Here is an 18,111-nt window from a genome sequence, read left to right as displayed (position 1 = left end):
AATAATGAGCTATTTCTGTGGAAACGATTTGTTCTTAAGCGGGTTAATGCAAATATGATACAATAGGAGTGAAGCAAAACATTTATATTTTTTGCATCGTGCGCCTCAGGAATGATGCAAATTAAACTCAACAATATGAAATGCCTTTGCTTTCATGACAGTTTTACTGTTATGCACGACATGCGATCGATGGCATAATTATCGTTAATAACTGAGACACATTATTTCATGGGATACTAATATTCATGATATTGCATATCCTATCGGTAGATCGACACGTGTGTGAATATGAATTTAAATAACATCCATTTTGTCCTAATTGACTATAAAACTTCTTTTGGCTTATTTTACGTTTACTGATAACTTACGAAACAATCAAGAACTTGTCCGGATAAGCCATTTGATTTGAATTTCAATTTCAGTAATTTTCATATTTCTCAACGAAAACTACATAAGAGTTAAACAACAATAACAACAACAACAACAACAACTAATTGTATGATATCTAGCCTGGCTATAATGAAATAACATTTATCCAACATGTACAATATGACAGTAATTATGTATCAAAATTAAACCTTAGTGACAATGCAAATTAATGAGAAACCTATACCTATACCTATAATCATGCAAATAAAAGTTAATGACTGTAATATACATGTAATATCATACGGGGGTACAACAAGTATTTATCACATAAGAGAACGAAAAAGAACCACATGCTGCTGCCATATCAACGGTTATTAATAATAGCAGTATTGAAAAAAAAAAATGATTCGCCAGAAGTAGTGTAGTATAAAGGCATAACATACCTGGGTAGCATTATAGTAGGCCTACATGCAATAAGAAGATACATCAGTATTAGAGGACACAACAGTAGATATACATGTAGCACCTTTTCATTTTTGAAGGGCCATGAGCACTGAAAGGTGGACCTGTGCGCTATACAAGTAGCCATTATTATTATTATTATTATTATTATTATTATTATTATTATTATTATTATTATTATTATTATTATTATTATTATTATTATTATTATTATCATTATTATTATTATCATTATTATTAAAAGAAACAATACAAGAGTAATCGATAGACCCTATAATTTGTACACCCAGTTGCAATTTGGAGGCGCACAGCAAGTATTATAAAAAGGACAAGAAAAAAAAATTGTTATAGGAGACTGAGGTAAAATTCTTACATTTTGCCTGCAATAAGTAGTACTCAGTGTGAATAAACTCATGAGATTTAGTGATGTGATTGGGCCCATAGAATAGGCATCAAAGCATCAGTTGGGTTTTAAGCAGTTAATCGTCACACGTTGGCAGTGGACCAACTTTTTGGGCTTGCAACTAATGAGCTTGTCGACGTGAAAGTCACGTTTTGTGGTGCAAAACTTTGTCTCTCGTATCCTGGCAGTAGACTTACCGACAATAACAGCGATGCATCATTAAAGGTGAGTCTATACTGAACTTAACTTTCGTAGGGGCCATAATTAGGCTTTTGAAACGCACTTAGTTCAAGATACAGTTGCATCCACAAACGGCTTTTCAAAACGCACTTTCAAACACACAAAAAAGATTTGCTAGCATTCGGCGATTCTCTCTAAACGAGTTTAACGGAAGCATAACCATAAAATCACGTAAAAGACGTTCATTCTGACGTCATCTCAACGCATTTCCGGCCCACGTTTAGTTAGGAACATATGCTGAACAACTCGCTACGATAGGGGTTTATTATCTTTCGACAATGGGCAGTGCATGTTTGCGAATTCAGCTATTTCTAGAGCTCGAAAGAATTGAGTATAAACAGTAAAATGTAGATACGGTGTTTACGGTATGCCGGTAAATATACGGTGTTTTGGATCAGCGTTTCAAAACGCTGATTTCTACCTTCGTCATGTGCATAAATGGTTAAACTAATGATTTTACTAGTATAATATTGCTGTCAGTATATAGTAACAAATGATATTTAAATAGTGGAGGCCTTTGCACTGCAAAATGCTGGAATCATTCAATTTTTGGGTTAAAAAATGCGCATGCGCAGCAAATATCGGAATATAGGCCTACTGTAATTACTCTGATTTTTCCTCTTTTTTTTTTTTTTTTTTTTTTTTGGGGGGGGGGGGGGGGGTATTAGGCCCTATTATGCGCATGTGCAACTTGACACTGTCATTGAGTGCATGGAGGCCGCTGATCTGTGTGATTCTATACATGAAGATCCGGAAGCAGGCGGACCGGAGATCCCCGCGAAGAAGATGGGTGTCACATGACAAAAAGACAAATAAATAATAAAAGAATAATAAAAAAACAAAACAAAACAAAACAAAACAACGATAACGTTGCGGGCAGGGGAGCAAGCGTTAACTCTAGCAACAACAAAAAAGACCAAAAAAAAAAAGCAAAACAAACAATAACAACAAAACAAAACAAAAGAAAACATAACAAAACAAAATAAAAACAAAACAAACGAGTGAAAACTCAAACAACAAGCTGCTAACTTTAAAAAAAAAACTTCATACCAGTGAAGGGTTTTTCGATTCTGATTTTTTGCTAAAATACGTATAGTTGCCTACCAACTTCCGACGATAAACTGGAACGTGCAAAAACTAAAAAAAAACAAAAACAAACAAAAAAAAACTTTAATACTTTTTGTGGCAGTATAAATTTTCCTGTTGACGATGTTTATAATGATTATAGAAAACAACGATGTATTTGCGGTAACAAAAGTGTTAATTATATAGTACGATACTATAACAAGTAGCTAGATGTTACTTATATTATGGTATAAATTACGTATGTAATGATTTCTTCCTATCACATACAATTTTGCACGTTTTTCGAAAGAATAATAACGAATGACACAGCTGGAGGAAGGAAGGAAGGAAGGATGGAAGAGGAAGACAGAGAGAGAGAGAGAGAGAAAGCATGTGTGTGTTTGTGTTTGTGTGTGTGTGTGTGTGTGTGTGTGTGTGTGTGTGTGTTTGTGTGTGTGTGTGTGTTTGTGTGTGTGTGTGTGTGTGTGTGTAGAAGAAAAGGAGTGGAGTCCTGGAACTAGGTTGAGGTTGTTATTTTTAACACAATAATTATGCAGCCCTATTTTTAATTTAGCACAGTCAGCGTTGTGACCGACTTTGTTCGTTAATCACAAAGCTCCCTCTATCGCCAGTCGCAGAGAAGGTGACCGGTGAACGAGATGACAATCTTATAACAGACACAAAGCAACAGGTTTCCGAGTAATCACGATCAAGATCAAGTCCTGGGATCAGTTCATCATTATGAATGAATAAATCAGAAATTAATCAAGTTTGTTTTTCCTTATTGTGTGCTTTGTAAGCACAGCAGCATTGTTTCTTCTCAGGTTGCGTCCGCTCTAAGCACAACATCAGATCTCATCCCATTTTCATTCCTTCGCACATTTTCATACTCAGTACCTTTTTTTTTTCTTCACTACGCTGGCAGCAGTTCCCTGTACATGTACCACTTATTATAGTTGCTTACGTTATGTACTGTCCTGTTCTGGCTCTGTGGGCTTTGACCTAAGTTTGTTTTTTTTCTTCTTTTGTTTTAGCTACAGGAAATTTTGCTATTTTATTTTTTGTTTCCACTTATCGTTGTTTTCTTTATTTATTTTATCATTTTCCTTTTCTTTCTATTTCTTTGTTTCCTCTTTCTGCAGTTTCCGCACTCTTTGTACTCCCAAAATATGTTTTTTCACTTCCTTTTTTTGTGACGTCCATCTTTCCGAGGTACCCTCATACTTGTATTACAACATGAATAATAGTCTTTTGAGGGGGTACCTCTATTCCTAATTCTTTTGCGGAATAAACGTGTGTTCATGTGTCTTTTTCATAGATCACAGACATGATCGACAGGACAACATACCGTCTTTTTTCTTCCTGTGTACTATTCAAATTCACGTCCAATTTCAATCATTATACTGTATTCTGTTGACAAAAAATGAAAACAAAGTTTGAGATGAACTGAATTGAAATTACTGTCAATTCGTTTCATATATTACGGAAATGGTTGGGCGGATTTTATAAGGTGAAGATACATTGTATTCCTATTATTTTAGACCAAACAAAGGAATAATTGAACCCGATATGGCTTGTGCTAAATCTACTACCCAGATTGTTGTAAGCACATTATAGAAAACATATGGAACTGATGTATTAATTATCGATCAAACACCAAGCAACAAATATATATTAAAGGTCCATTTACCGTTGGGAGCAGTCATTTGAAAAATGTTCCAAGATGTCGCCTTTCATGCATATGTGTAGGTCTGTTGTACCACAAAACACCCTCCCATATAAAAGTTTTGCAATTAAAGCCTAAAATATAAGGAGATGTCAGTATTTGTCTTAATAAACCGTAACTGTATACGGTTCAGTCTGGAAACATTTTTATTGTAACTATTGTACACATCGGTTTTACTGATTCAAATTTTCACAGTGGTTGTTTCTATCCCTAACTCACATTTTAGAACTATTTTAAAGCACTATTGCTGGGTTTTTGTTTCAGCTGCAAATGGTAAATTATGACTTTAAGTTGTCTGTATCATCAAAAGGTTGATAATCTGAGACAAGGCAGTGGGGGGTCGGATAGAAAGACGTGAGGAGAGAGGGGCAGGAAGAAAAGGAGGGGTGGGTGTGGTTCAATCAGGGAGGTGGAAAAGTCTCTTTCCACCTCCCTGGTTCAATTCATGAGATTATGTAATAGCAGGGAGGTGGTCTTTTCCACCTCCCTGGTAATAGTGATAATCCTACTGTAGACATGAATGACTGATTCTCTGAAATATTCAATCTGCTCCTTTCTTTTCTTTGCTGCCACCCTCTCCCATCTCTCCCATCTCTCCCATCTCTCTTTTTCCTGTCTCCGCCATCCCTTTCTCCAATACTTCCCCTCCCTTCTCTTTCCCCCTCCCCGCTCCCCTCCTTTTCTGTGTGTCTGTCTCATATCACAATTCATGTGTTTCCCGGAAGAGCCATATCCGGTTCAGAGTACATTGGTACACAGTCACAAAGGAAAAGTAATTGTAAAATCTGAATAGCTTAACCATTAATATGACTCATGACATTTTCAAAATGCCCCCCTCCCTCCCTCCCGCCCTCCCCACCTCCCCACCTCCCCCCATCTCTTTCCATGTCATTCCCTGAAGAGCCCAAATCCTGTTCAGTTATCGTATCATCAGACAGTAACAAAATAACTGTCCCATCGCAGAAAGATGATTATAAACCACTCTGACCACTCATGACATATTGGCCTCCCTCTCTCTCATTCCCAGAGACTCCAACTCTCCCGCTTTCGACGGGAGATCTCCCGCCGAAAGCCCATTTTTGCAGAATCTCCCGTTCGCCCGCTTGAGATTTAATTTTTCCCGCTTGAAATGATTTCTTAATTTACTTAATTTCATTGTATGTTGAAAATAAGCCTTAGATAACACGAGAGAGCATCTAGAACCCTACCTATAGACCGCAAGGAACTTCGTGCTCGTGATGTGCGCTTCGCGCACATCAAGTTGGAGTCCACCGTTTGCTAGAGGTTTCAAGGCGGGAGTATCTCCCGATCAGAAGGTGCTTAGGGTTGGAGTCTCTGCATTCCATGTTTTGTTTTGTTTGGTTATGTTTTTGTTTTTGTTTTCTCAGAAGGGCCGCATCCTGGTCAGTGTAGGCACACGGTGGCATCACCCTGTCCGTTCGGAGGAAAATCATGGCATCATTAACATTAAGCTCATACATGACGATCACTGCCTCTTTCAAAGTATCTAAGAATCTTATTTCTTGTAAATCTGTGATGATTAATTCTTGATGAAAGTCTAATAAGAGAAGAACATAACATAAACCTTCACCCCTTCCTCATTGAAGCTTACAGAAGTGATCTCAAAAAGAACGTGAACAGAAAAAAAAAGGAAAACAAAGGCAGGACATGATAAAAGAAGAAAAAAACACAGACTCGAGAGAGAAAGATGAATTACAAAAAGCTGCATTATGAAATTGACAGAAAGAGGCTCAGATAGAACAACATGAAACAAAAAACAACCATAACAAAGGAAGAGAAACTAAGCATTGGCTGGAATATGGATTACTAGTATTGTTCCTCACATATCTGAACTTAATCCGTCAAGCCTCCGTTCTTCACAAAGTATCACACTGAACTATCCGATTCCACGATGCATGGCATTTTCACTGCTGCTCCGAAACTATGGAACTCTATCCCAAACTCTCCGCATTTCATACCTCATCTTCAATCAAACATCTAAAAACTAACTTGTTTCATTAATGATCTTATTGTAAAGAGTAGCGCATTTGAACATATTGTTTAAAAAATCGTTATAATAAATGTATTTTTGTTGTTTCTTATATTATCATTGATTATTGTATCTCATCTCGATCGATCTGGTCATTCTGGCTAACATTAATTCTATACATGCATATGCCTACGTATGCCTACAACAGTTCTCGACTCTTACTTCTCTCTTTGGCAGCCTGATCTCCCATTAAAATATTAGATTTGAAATTTGGTGGCCAAGAATAAAAGGAAACATATCAATCCGTCTAGAATATTTGTTGATTAGTTGATCGGGCCACCAAAAGCCTGACATTAATTTTCATTGGCCCCGGGCCACTGCTAATGTCGAGCCCTGCGGAATTGACATCTGGAGAAAATTTAGCAACCAATAAAGGTCTGAACGCCATCTGTATCTGAACCTTGGTCCTGGTTTACCACGGGAGCTACTCCGAAACTACAAGTTTAGCTCTATGGGATTTTATAGGGCTTACAGTTAGCTCCATGGGCTACGCCCACTTTTTGTTCGTCTGCTCTAATCACCGTTCATAGATCGCTCCAACAGAAAACTGCATGTGCATGACGACGCTGAAGCTGGTAGCTGGATTCTGCTAAACTAAAACTGTCTCAATATACTGTAAACAGGTGACTACATGCATACTTTTTTGTTTAAAATCTGTGATGAGTCATTTCCATTGTTTTGCTTTGAAAGTTTTGGTAATTGCCCTGTGGTTTCTCATATTTCAGCAATTAGATAAAAACCAAACTCTGAATGTATCGTATAGTATGTTTGGTTGAATCGCACAGTAAACGATTGTCATGTTGGCACCCGTGTTTGGGAACCTAACCGCACACCAGTCAAAGTAACACAGGTGAATACCCTCGGAGATTTTTCGAGCGATGATTGGCGGGGCCCGGCGGCGCGGCGCCGCATCCACAATAACAAAAGTTTGCGTGCCTGGGACTGGGAGGGCTGGGAGTGCGAGGGTCAGCCGACAGTCAAGGTTATAGTGATTAAGTTTACAGTTATATCCTCCTAGACTGTAGATATGCTTACACGTAACGTAAGATTGTTTCATAGGTGTCTCTATTACCGATGCCAATATAAGAATTTACGGGAACACAATATTTTCTCGTATTCAACGTCATCAATAGCCTTGTCGCCCAGTTCAGCGGGAGGTATGCGGTTCGTTCAATTCGAAGAGTCGGGGAAGTGTCGGCTGGGTGTGGAGGTGAAGCCCGGCGGCGACTTGGTGGATTTGAGCGGCTCCGATGAATCCATGCCAAACACGATGGTTCAGTTCTTGAATGGAGGAGAGAACCTTATGAAAAAGGCAGAAAGGTTAGTGCGGATTGCAGTAGGGTGAATGTACAGTATTTGATTAAGTACTGTTTTTGCTCTTTGCAGTTCTAGAGATTGATACCGGTACTATTACTAGTACTAGGCCTACTCGTGAAATCTCAATAAATTTTTGTATTTATATTTTAGTGTTCTCATGTGTTCTCATGCCAGGTACCTGTACATTTTGTTCTTAACCTTATTTTGTCCTGTTGGTAAATATCCCTTGGGTTTTGTGTGTGTGTGTGTGGGGGGGGGGGGGTTGTCATAAAGAGTAAGAAATGTTAACTGTGAAGTATATCGAGTTTTCACTGTATTAAATGTTCTTATGACTTTGCATTTCAATTTGAAGCCAATAAAAACTTGTTTCATGTTATTGCTGTCACAGATCATTAGAGTACATCTGAATCAACAAATCAACATTATTCAAGAGAATAATTGATTTCTTGAAGTCTTGCATCAACAGTTAATTTACATATGAATTCCAAGTTTCTATTTGTCTCACAAATTGAAATTGACAATCTAATTGAGATTCTGTTCTGAGCTAAAATCTACATGAAAGTGATCAGATTTCTTTTCTTGTTTTCTGAATTATTTTTTTCATTATTTATTTCCCCTGTTTTTTGATTTGATTTGTTTGTTTGTTTGTTTGCTTTTTTTTTTTGGAGGGGGAGTTGTCTGTACATCCTTTCATAATTGCTTACCTTTAAGAGTATTATGAGTTTGTCTACTTCTGTGTTGATTAACTTGATTAGTATCATTGGCTCAGCAACAAGTCGTGTTGTGAAGAGGGAGAGTGTCAAGCTACTTTCACCCATCACCAACCCTCAGAAGGTGATCTGTATCGGAATGAACTACGTTGACCACTGCACAGAGCAAAATCAACCCATACCCACAGAGCCCATTATCTTCAGCAAGTTTGCCAGTTCAATTGTCGGGCCAGAGGACGATGTCTGCTACCCTGATATCACAGAGGCTCTGGACTGGGAAGTTGAACTGACTGTGGTCATCGGCAAAGGAGGAAAGAAGATTAAGGTGAGATTGACCAGAACATTTTGCACAATGGTAGCCTTGGTAGTGTGCTATGAATTTTGCTGGACAACTCTAGTGACCACTGAGAAGGTTGATTAAGCTGCTTTGATGAAAATCATATGGCAGTTGCTGTGTTTCTGTTGATATCTTTATTTGACCTAAAATTCCAGTTAAATCACTTCCTTTCTCTGTGCCTCTCTCTTTCAGATGAAATATTCAACAAGAACGAATTCATATTTTTGATTGTTTATTGAAACTTATCAAAGTAAATGTAGATTCTTGTATCATGCTAGTGTGAATCTCAAAAATGTAAAACGTATTTTTAAAATGAAAGCCTGTGGTTGCTGCTAATACCAATGTAGTATTGTATGAAGACTGGTGGAACTTTAAAAATGCATAACTTCGATATTTCAGATCCAAGTTTGATGGAACTGCTGTTGTTCAGTTTATTTTGTATTATTCTCATTCTGTTTATCAAAGCCAACTTGAAGTTGTAGCACCGTGTGTAGTCAGATTGAAATAATATAGAACATACTGAAAACGTCATAAAATTAACATACAGCATGTATACTCAAAATAACATGATATCTTTCCCAGGAAACTGAAGCAATGGAACATGTCTTTGGTTACACTGTGGCCCATGATGTCAGTGCTAGGGACTGGCAGATGTACAAGAATGGAAAACAATGGCTTCTGGGGAAAACCATGGACTGCTTCTGCCCTCTTGGTCCAGCAGTGGTCACTAAGGATGCCCTCTCAGGTAAACTGTCCACTGTCCAGCAGTGGTCACTAAGGATGCCCTCTCAGGTAAACTGTCCACTGTCCAGCAGTGGTCACTAAGGATGCCCTCTCAGGTAAACTGTCCACTGTCCAGCAGTGGTCACTAAGGATGCCCTCTCAGGTAAACTGTCCACTGTCCAGCAGTGGTAACTAAGGATGCCCTCTCAGGTAAAATGTCCACTGTCCAGCAGTGGTCACTAAGGATGCCCTCTCAGGTAAACTGTCCGGCGCCAGTCAAATAGACAAATAAAAACAAATGCTAAGACAAATTAGAACACATAAAGACAGACAGACTGACAGACAGGTGCACAAACACATGAAGAAGTACATGACCAAACTTGGTTGGAATCATCAATGGGGGAAGAAATTTATCTTAAAATTTGGAGAAAAAAAAAATAGTGGTGGTGCCCTATAGGAGTAACCATAGAGTGGCCCAAATACCTGACATTAGGAGGGTGCACTCCCCAATCTCTTGATATTTTTCTTAATAGTTTGCCTCATGTGAAATGCCATTAGGTAAAGTGTATTGTTCAGCTGAGAGTTAGACCCACTGGTCTCTTGTTATAAGTTTTATTATTCATGAGTTGGAGTAGAACAACATTCACTTCCATTTCAGCCCTAATTTGCATGTAATGGTTATTTCTTTCACAGATTTATCTGTAAAGCCTTTAATTGCTTAATTTGTAATCCATTTTTAAATTGCCAACACTCTTCAAAAGACAAAAGTAGTTTTTTTAATTACTTTTGTAGTTAGTTAATTAGCCTATTATTTTTTTTCTCCGTCAAATTGTCAAATTTTTTACTTTTGTTTTCTGATTTTGTGCAGATTTAATGAATATAAGTAGTTCAGTAAATCTTTCTCAAATATAACATAAGAAAGTAAATTCAAAGTTTCCACTTTTGTCAGGACAAGATCGTGATTTCTTAGTCAATATTGTTGGGATAACTGAGATAAAAAGAAACTATTCCATGAAAGACTTGATTTAGCTACCAGATATTTCTGACAGTCAGTAAAGTCTTTTAACATTTTGCATATCTATTTATGTGTCCGTGAGATGTGCATATGATGAGATTAATTCGAAATGACTGTCAACTTGTACAAAAAGGCAGCATTTTTTGTTTCTTATGTATGACTGCTGTTTGCATATTTGACTGTTTATGTCATATTTTGTCATGTTATGATAAGAAATGATATGTGAGTTCCACACAGTTGTTTTCCTGGCTATCCAGCTTCCCCAAAAATTATTACTGTATAATTCTCTTCCACCCCACTTGCCATGCAGACCCTCACAAGCTAGGGATAAGATGCAGGGTGAACGGGGAGACGATGCAGGACAGCAGCACAGACCAACTCGTCTTCCAGACACCAGCACTTGTAGAGTTCATATCGAGGTTAGCTACAAGGAGCAAGTTATTCCACTTACATAGCTGCCAACTATCAGTTACATTTTGTAATTACTACTATGCTAGTAATTTCAGCATGTGACTGCTATTTTAGCCTCCTAAAATTTTGCATATTAGTAATTTAAAAAAAAATTATAATGTGTATTTCTAAGCAAAACAACCCAATAATAGAAATGCTCATAAAAATGATTAATTTTTTTTGTGATATGGAGCTACAGTAGCTCCATGATTGTACACAGAAATGTTGGCAGCTGTGCACTTAGGCAAGTGTAAATGTCTGTGGATGCAATTGGAACTGTCAGCAGACTTATTCCATGTACTCAGATTTATGAATATTTTTGTTCACATCACTTAATCTGGTCCAATTTCCATGATCTCATGTGACTATTTCAATATTCAAAATCCAATTTGCATGCATACATTTTAACTTCATGTGGCAATCCTAATGTGAACTTTATGTTATCAGTGTCAACCTTTGTGATAAGAGTAGGCTTTTACTCTTTCTATATTAGTACTGAAGAATGGAATACAATTGATTTAGGGGAGAGCTAAAGAACTTTGTGGTTTGACCTCAAACCATGGCTGAAGAGGGGATGATAAAACTTCATTTTTTTTTCTTTTTACAAGCCAGGTAAGAGGTAAGAGGTGTTTACAGAAAAGGATACCTAGTGTAGAATTTAGGAGTCATTACAATCCAAAACTATGTATTAAGCGTGTTACCATAATTCCATGAAGTGAAAATGGCTGTATTAAAAAACCAAGCTGACCACACTCTGCAGGCTGGCTTGGTGCTGCTCCCCTTCATGGATCTCCTATCTTATTTCATATGTGTGTAGCTCTAAGAATGGGCTATATCAGTCATTTTGTGCTTTTTTCATATTCTAATTCACATCGTGATTGATGGAAAAGATTTCCATGATTAGATTATAGTGTAGAAACATTTAGAACATGTCCAGTGTTGCTTTCTGAACTATTAAGAGAGAAAACAAGGGTTTTTCTTTTCTTTTTAGTTTGATCCTTTGTGAAATCATGTCTTTCATGTCCCTGTTTCACTTCTTGATGAATGACTGAGATCTGAATTAGCATGACACTGTTTACAAGACTGGGATCTGAATTAGCATGACACTGTTTACAAGACTGAGATCTGAATTAGCATGACACTGTTTACAAGACTGAGATCTGAATTAGCATGACACTGTTTACAAGACTGAGATCTGAATTAGCATGACACTGTTTACAAGACTGAGATCTGAATTAGCATGACACTGTTTACAAGACTGAGATCTGAATTAGCATGACACTGTTTACAAGACTGAGATCTGAATTAGCATGACACTGTTTACAAGACTGAGATCTGAATTAGCATGACACTGTTTACAAGACTGAGATCTGAATTAGCATGACACTGTTTACATGACTGAGATCTGAATTAGCATGACACTGTTTACAAGACTGAGATCTGAATTAGCATGACACTGTTTACAAGACTGAGATCTGAATTAGCATGACACTGTTTACAAGACTGAGATCTGAATTAGCATGACACTGTTTACAAGACTGGGATCTGAATTAGCATGACACTGTTTACAAGACTGAGATCTGAATTAGCATGACACTGTTTACAAGACTGAGATCTGAATTAGCATGACACTGTTTACAAGACTGAGATCTGAATTAGCATGACACTGTTTACAAGACTGAGATCTGAATTAGCATGACACTGTTTACATGACTGAGATCTGAATTAGCATGACACTGTTTACAAGACTGAGATCTGAATTAACATGACACTGTTTACAAGACTGAGATCTGAATTAGCATGACACTGTTTATAAGACTGAGATCTGAATTAGCATGACACTGTTTACAAGACTGGGATCTGAATTAGCATGACACTGTTTACAAGACTGAGATCTGAATTAGCATGACACTGTTTACAAGACTGAGATCTGAATTAGCATGACACTGTTTACAAGACTGAGATCTGAATTAGCATGACACTGTTTACAAGACTGAGATCTGAATTAACATGACACTGTTTACAAGACTGAGATCTGAATTAGCATGACACTGTTTATAAGACTGAGATCTGAATTAACATGACACTGTTTACAAGACTGAGATCTGAATTAGCATGACACTGTTTATAAGACTGAGATCTGAATTAGCATGACACTGTTTACAAGACTGAGATCTGAATTAGCATGACACTGTTTACAAGACTGAGATCTGAATTAGCATGACACTGTTTACAAGACTGAGATCTGAATTAGCATGACACTGTTTACAAGACTGAGATCTGAATTAGCATGACACTGTTTACAAGACTGAGATCTGAATTAGCATGACACTGTTTACAAGACTGAGATCTGAATTAACATGACACTGTTTACAAGACTGAGATCTGAATTAGCATGACACTGTTTATAAGACTGAGATCTGAATTAACATGACACTGTTTACAAGACTGAGATCTGAATTAGCATGACACTGTTTATAAGACTGAGATCTGAATTAGCATGACACTGTTTACAAGACAGATCTGAATTAGCATGACACTGTTTACAAGACTGAGATCTGAATTAGCATGACACTGTTTACAAGACTGAGATCTGAATTAGCATGACACTGTTTACAAGACTGAGATCTGAATTAGCATGACACTGTTTACAAGACTGAGATCTGAATTAGCATGACACTGTTTACAAGACTGAGATCTGAATTAGCATGACACTGTTTACAAGACTGAGATCTGAATTAGCATGACACTGTTTACAAGACTGAGATCTGAATTAGCATGACACTGTTTACAAGACTGAGATCTGAATTAGCATGACACTGTTTACAAGACTGAGATCTGAATTAGCATGACACTGTTTACAAGACTGGGATCTGAATTAGCATGACACTATTTACAAGACTGGGATCTGAATTAGCATGACACTGTTTACATGACTGGGATCTGAATTAGCATGACACTGTTTACAAGACTGAGATCTGAATTAGCATGACACTGTTTACAAGACTGAGATCTGAATTAGCATGACACTGTTTACAAGACTGGGATCTGAATTAGCATGACACTGTTTACAAGACTGAGATCTGAATTAGCATGACACTGTTTACAAGACTGAGATCTGAATTAGCATGACACTGTTTACAAGACTGAGATCTGAATTAGCATGACACTGTTTACAAGACTGAGATCTGAATTAGCATGACACTGTTTACAAGACTGGGATGACTTTATTTCTGACAAGAGAAACCTTGAACACATTGCTTATTTGATGTACATTGTATCTGCAAAAAATATACAAAATGTGTAGTAAGACAATGGCAATCAATGGTAAGGCATGCACAGGCATAAGATGAACAACTTAATCAACTCTGTTTTATCCTCAAAAGGCATGTGACATCAAAAAAATTGTCCTTGTGAATTTCTATTAAAACTATAGTCCCTTGAATGATTGTTAATTTTCCTCTGCTGTTCTCTCTTTTTGAAATCCAAGGTTTGTGACATTGACTCCTGGTGACATCATACTGACTGGTACTCCACCGGGTGTTGGCGTCTTCAAGAAACCAACTCCTGTTTACCTTAAGGTAGAAATGCAATATTGCATTCATTCAAACCATCAACCCGTGATGTGTCATGTTCATATATAATGACCTTCAATGGAGTACCCTGTTTGTGCTTGCATGCAGTGCACACTGAGGTTGATGGCCTGTGCTTTGTGCAATTCCATTGTAAGAGTCATTTCCCAGCATCCTGCCAAATTAAGAGATCTCTTCCTGGAATCACCTGATGGTATACAGCTTGAGTCTCTAAATACATTTGACACCTAGGGATTAGTACCACTTTAGGGGAGACTGAAACAATGGCCAGAGTTAGGGTCAAAATAGTTGTCCCTTTTTGTCTTCCCTTGAAAAAGTGATTTGCAAATGTCATTACTTGTTATCCTCTGTTTCATTTCACTTCCTCTGTCCTACATTAGGTATTAACTACTTGTAGCATTAACACAGAAACTGTGATTTCTGTACTTTGATAGTGACTACAATTATTTCATCACAAGAAACTTGATGCAGTCCTGGTTTTTGTCTGTTATTCTTTGGCAAATCTTGATTGGTTAATAAGATATATTGTTAATAACAAGTTTGCAGTGTATTGTATGCTTGACCATAAAATATCCTTATGTGCTGATATCCTTCTGATTGCTGTAATATGGCACCATGCAAACATAAGTCCTTCAGGATGTGTGGGTATGTTCAACATCAACATCCTTTAGACTTTGATCTTCAGTGGTGATGCATGTACTATGTAAACTTTTCCTGCATAGAAGCCTTTTTTGTTTTGTTTTGTTATCATTGTATATATGCTACACACTCATATCACCAGATTAATTCTATGGACAGCATATATGAGCTGTGTGCAGTTGATTTGCAATGTAGTTTATTGGCTAATACTTCTTGCCATTGTTGCTGCACTGAAGGAAAGGTTGTTATTGATTGTAGCCTTGTAGTGATAAGCACGTAGTAACAAACATATTTATTTTTTTGTTGTTGTTGTTGTTCAAAGCAGAATTTTCAGTTACCAGGTCACATTTACCAAAAAAAAAAAAAAAAAGAAGAAGAAGAAGAAGAAGAAAAAAAAAATCACTCCATCATCATCCTGTTTTTCTCTCTCTCTTTCAGCGAGGGGACATTGTGGAATGTGAAATTGATGAGATTGGAACCATAAGAAACCGCATCGTCTGAGAGTCCAGTCCCATTAGACCTGATGACACTCCTCAAGAGGGATAAAATCTGATTGTTCCATCTAAGGAGTCTTCAATGAATCCTCTCCAGAGATGTGCTACTATATTCATAGTGTGCAATCACACTCTCATGATTACTGGAACTGATCAGGATCTATCTCACTCTATCCACAAGCTGATGTAACCATGTCTTAAACTACAATGCACTCCTGTTATAACAAACACGGTTATAATGAAATTCTGGTTACAACCAAGTAAAAATTCAGGCTGCATCATTGTTCACTCTATGTGGGTTTTTTTTTTATTGTTTATTTGTTTGGTTACAGTGGACTCCATTTACAACAATGTCCTCGGACCAGCAGCTTTCTTTCATTATATCGAAATTTCGTCATAACCGAACAAATAAACAATAAAGAACAAAGAGCAAATAATTTTGTGGCCTGAATTTTTACTTCGTTGTAACCGGAATTTCGTTATAGCTGTGTTGGTTATGATGGGAGTACACTGTATAATGAAATTTCGATATGATGAAAGAAAACTGCTGGTCCCAAGGACTTATAACAGGAGTCCACTGTAGCTGCTTCCCAACATGGCAATTAGCTGCCAGTGTGTGGTGTATTTGCTTGCTTTAGATGCAGATCATAGAAATTCTGATACCCAATACCGTATGTCAAAAAAAAAAAAATTACGATACTGTCCGCAACGATAACTTCGTAAATAGTGAATCAATTCAAACACATTTTCAGGGTATGAAACTGTAACTCATTGCCCACATCTTACAGAAAACCCCATTCAATTTGCTTCAGTGGTCAAAGAGAAATTATGATTTTTGTAGAGCATCTTAGGAATCTCTTCCCTCCAAGTTCTGTCTATTGTGTTTACACATTAATATGCAGTTCCAAGAGCATCCAAGTGATGAACGTGGAAGAATCAGACTCATGACATGCTTTACAGTATTCCACATTTCACTGTGACTGATTAACCAATTTTAATGGGGTTTTCTGCAAAATAGAGCTATGATGTTGCATTTAGACGGTGTAATCATATTGGGGGTTATCAATGCAAAAATCTGATTGTAATTTTTTTTTTTTGTGGACATACTGTTTAATCTGTCAAACATCATTTATATATCATAATGAACATATTGGCAAGTTGCAAACCAATGATTCAGAAATGCACAGGTGTCTACAAGCATACCATAGAGTGAAAGCCATGCTGTTTGACTGAGATTTCACCACATTAAATCAGCTATTGCCTTACCTTGAGTGTTGAATATACAGGTATAGTCAGCATTACATTATTGACTGTGTGCTAGCTGAATACTAGGAGAAGCCAATGTGTTCTCTGACCCTGAAGCCCCGTCAATTGAGTCAACTGTGTACCAACAGTTGTATTCAGTTATGAAAATGAAGTAGATTTAAGCCGGAGTATTTTAGCAGATATACTGTGAGTGCAAGTTTTATTGCAATATTGTCAGTTAATTAAAGTGTTCAAAGGAAAGTTAAATAACTGTGGCAATGAAAGTTAGTCACCCATCCAGGAGAAGTTCTTGACACAGTGGAAAATAAATTCATCTTGTAGAAATTATGATATTCAGTCAGAAATGAAATGAAACTCAAGCGTTTGTCCCTTTCAGATCCTATCATGTCTGTTCAAATTGGTACCAAAAAAGCTAGTCTGAGAAGGGGAACATATTCAACTTGCTTAGCAGGTTTAGCATCCCTAATTACATCCATTCATTCTTTAGTTATGCTGCATGATAGTTTTATTTACTGGAAATGAAAAATAAAAACTAAAGAATTAGAAAATGGCTTTCCCATTTTTGTCACAGGAGGAAAAGGAAACATAAAAGATGATGAATCATGTAGCTTTTATGAATAATATCAGGTGAGTAGAACTGTGCATTTGTTATGCTAAAAGCACTGTCAAAATTTGACATCTTTTTATCTGTTATGATTGTTTGAATAGAGGTGACATTGATAAAATTTCATTTTCTTCCATCGCTGATATTGCTGATGGCCAATGGATCACATTTGGTTGAATGTGACATAGAAGCTTATGAAATATATTTTGTATACATTTATCTGATGAGCAGAACTGTTCATTTTGTAATGCTCAAAGCAAAGTCCAATATTCCGTATCTTTGTATCTTTTATGAATGTTTGAATAGAGATGATGACATTGATAAAAGCTGAACTGTTTCATTTTCTTTAATCAGTGATGCTGATGCTGATAGGAAATGTATTATATTGGGTAAAATGGCAAATATTCATATACGTGTATATATATATATGTATATATATATATATATATATATATATATATATATATATATATATATATATATATATATATATATATATTTTATATATATATATTATATATATATATATATATATATATATATATATATATATATATATATATATATATATATATATATATATATATATATATATATACATATATATATATATATATATACATGTATATATATATTGACACTTTTGGG

At 36.5% G+C, this 18,111-nt stretch overlaps 1 protein-coding gene across 3 annotated transcripts; it reads left to right on the top strand.

Moving 5' to 3' along the window:
- Positions 1–1,361: 1,361 nt before the first annotated feature.
- Positions 1,362–15,899, top strand: LOC140241510 (oxaloacetate tautomerase fahd2, mitochondrial-like). 3 transcript variants are annotated; one of them, XM_072321241.1, is made up of 7 exons: positions 1,362–1,459; positions 7,449–7,635; positions 8,388–8,667; positions 9,262–9,424; positions 10,728–10,836; positions 14,358–14,448; positions 15,538–15,899. In XM_072321241.1, the coding sequence occupies exons 2-7, from the start codon at positions 7,475–7,477 to the stop codon at positions 15,598–15,600; spliced, it is 867 nt and encodes a 288-aa protein (XP_072177342.1). In that variant the 5' UTR covers positions 1,362–1,459; positions 7,449–7,474; the 3' UTR covers positions 15,601–15,899. The 3 variants fall into 3 exon arrangements, with proteins under 3 accessions (XP_072177342.1, XP_072177341.1, XP_072177340.1); XM_072321240.1 differs by lacking the exon at positions 1,362–1,459 and adding an exon at positions 6,857–6,938; XM_072321239.1 differs by lacking the exon at positions 1,362–1,459 and having other exon boundaries at positions 7,260–7,635.
- Positions 15,900–18,111: the final 2,212 nt, after the last annotated feature.

Source organism: Diadema setosum, chromosome 18, assembly GCF_964275005.1.
Source record: "Diadema setosum chromosome 18, eeDiaSeto1, whole genome shotgun sequence".
In the NCBI taxonomy this organism is placed as follows: domain Eukaryota; kingdom Metazoa; phylum Echinodermata; class Echinoidea; order Diadematoida; family Diadematidae; genus Diadema; species Diadema setosum.
Note: the sequence above shows the minus strand (reverse complement) of the source record. Positions and strands in the feature narration are given on the sequence as shown.

Excerpts from the sequence above, each read along its gene's own strand:
- LOC140241510 (XM_072321239.1), top strand. The coding sequence starts at position 7,343 with ATGCTTACACGTAACGTAAGATTGTTTCATAGGTGTCTCTATTACCGA. Across the intron at positions 8,668-9,261 it reads AAGGAGGAAAGAAGATTAAG|GAAACTGAAGCAATGGAACA; the intron begins GTGAGATTGACC and ends TATCTTTCCCAG. Across the intron at positions 9,425-10,727 it reads CACTAAGGATGCCCTCTCAG|ACCCTCACAAGCTAGGGATA; the intron begins GTAAACTGTCCA and ends CTTGCCATGCAG.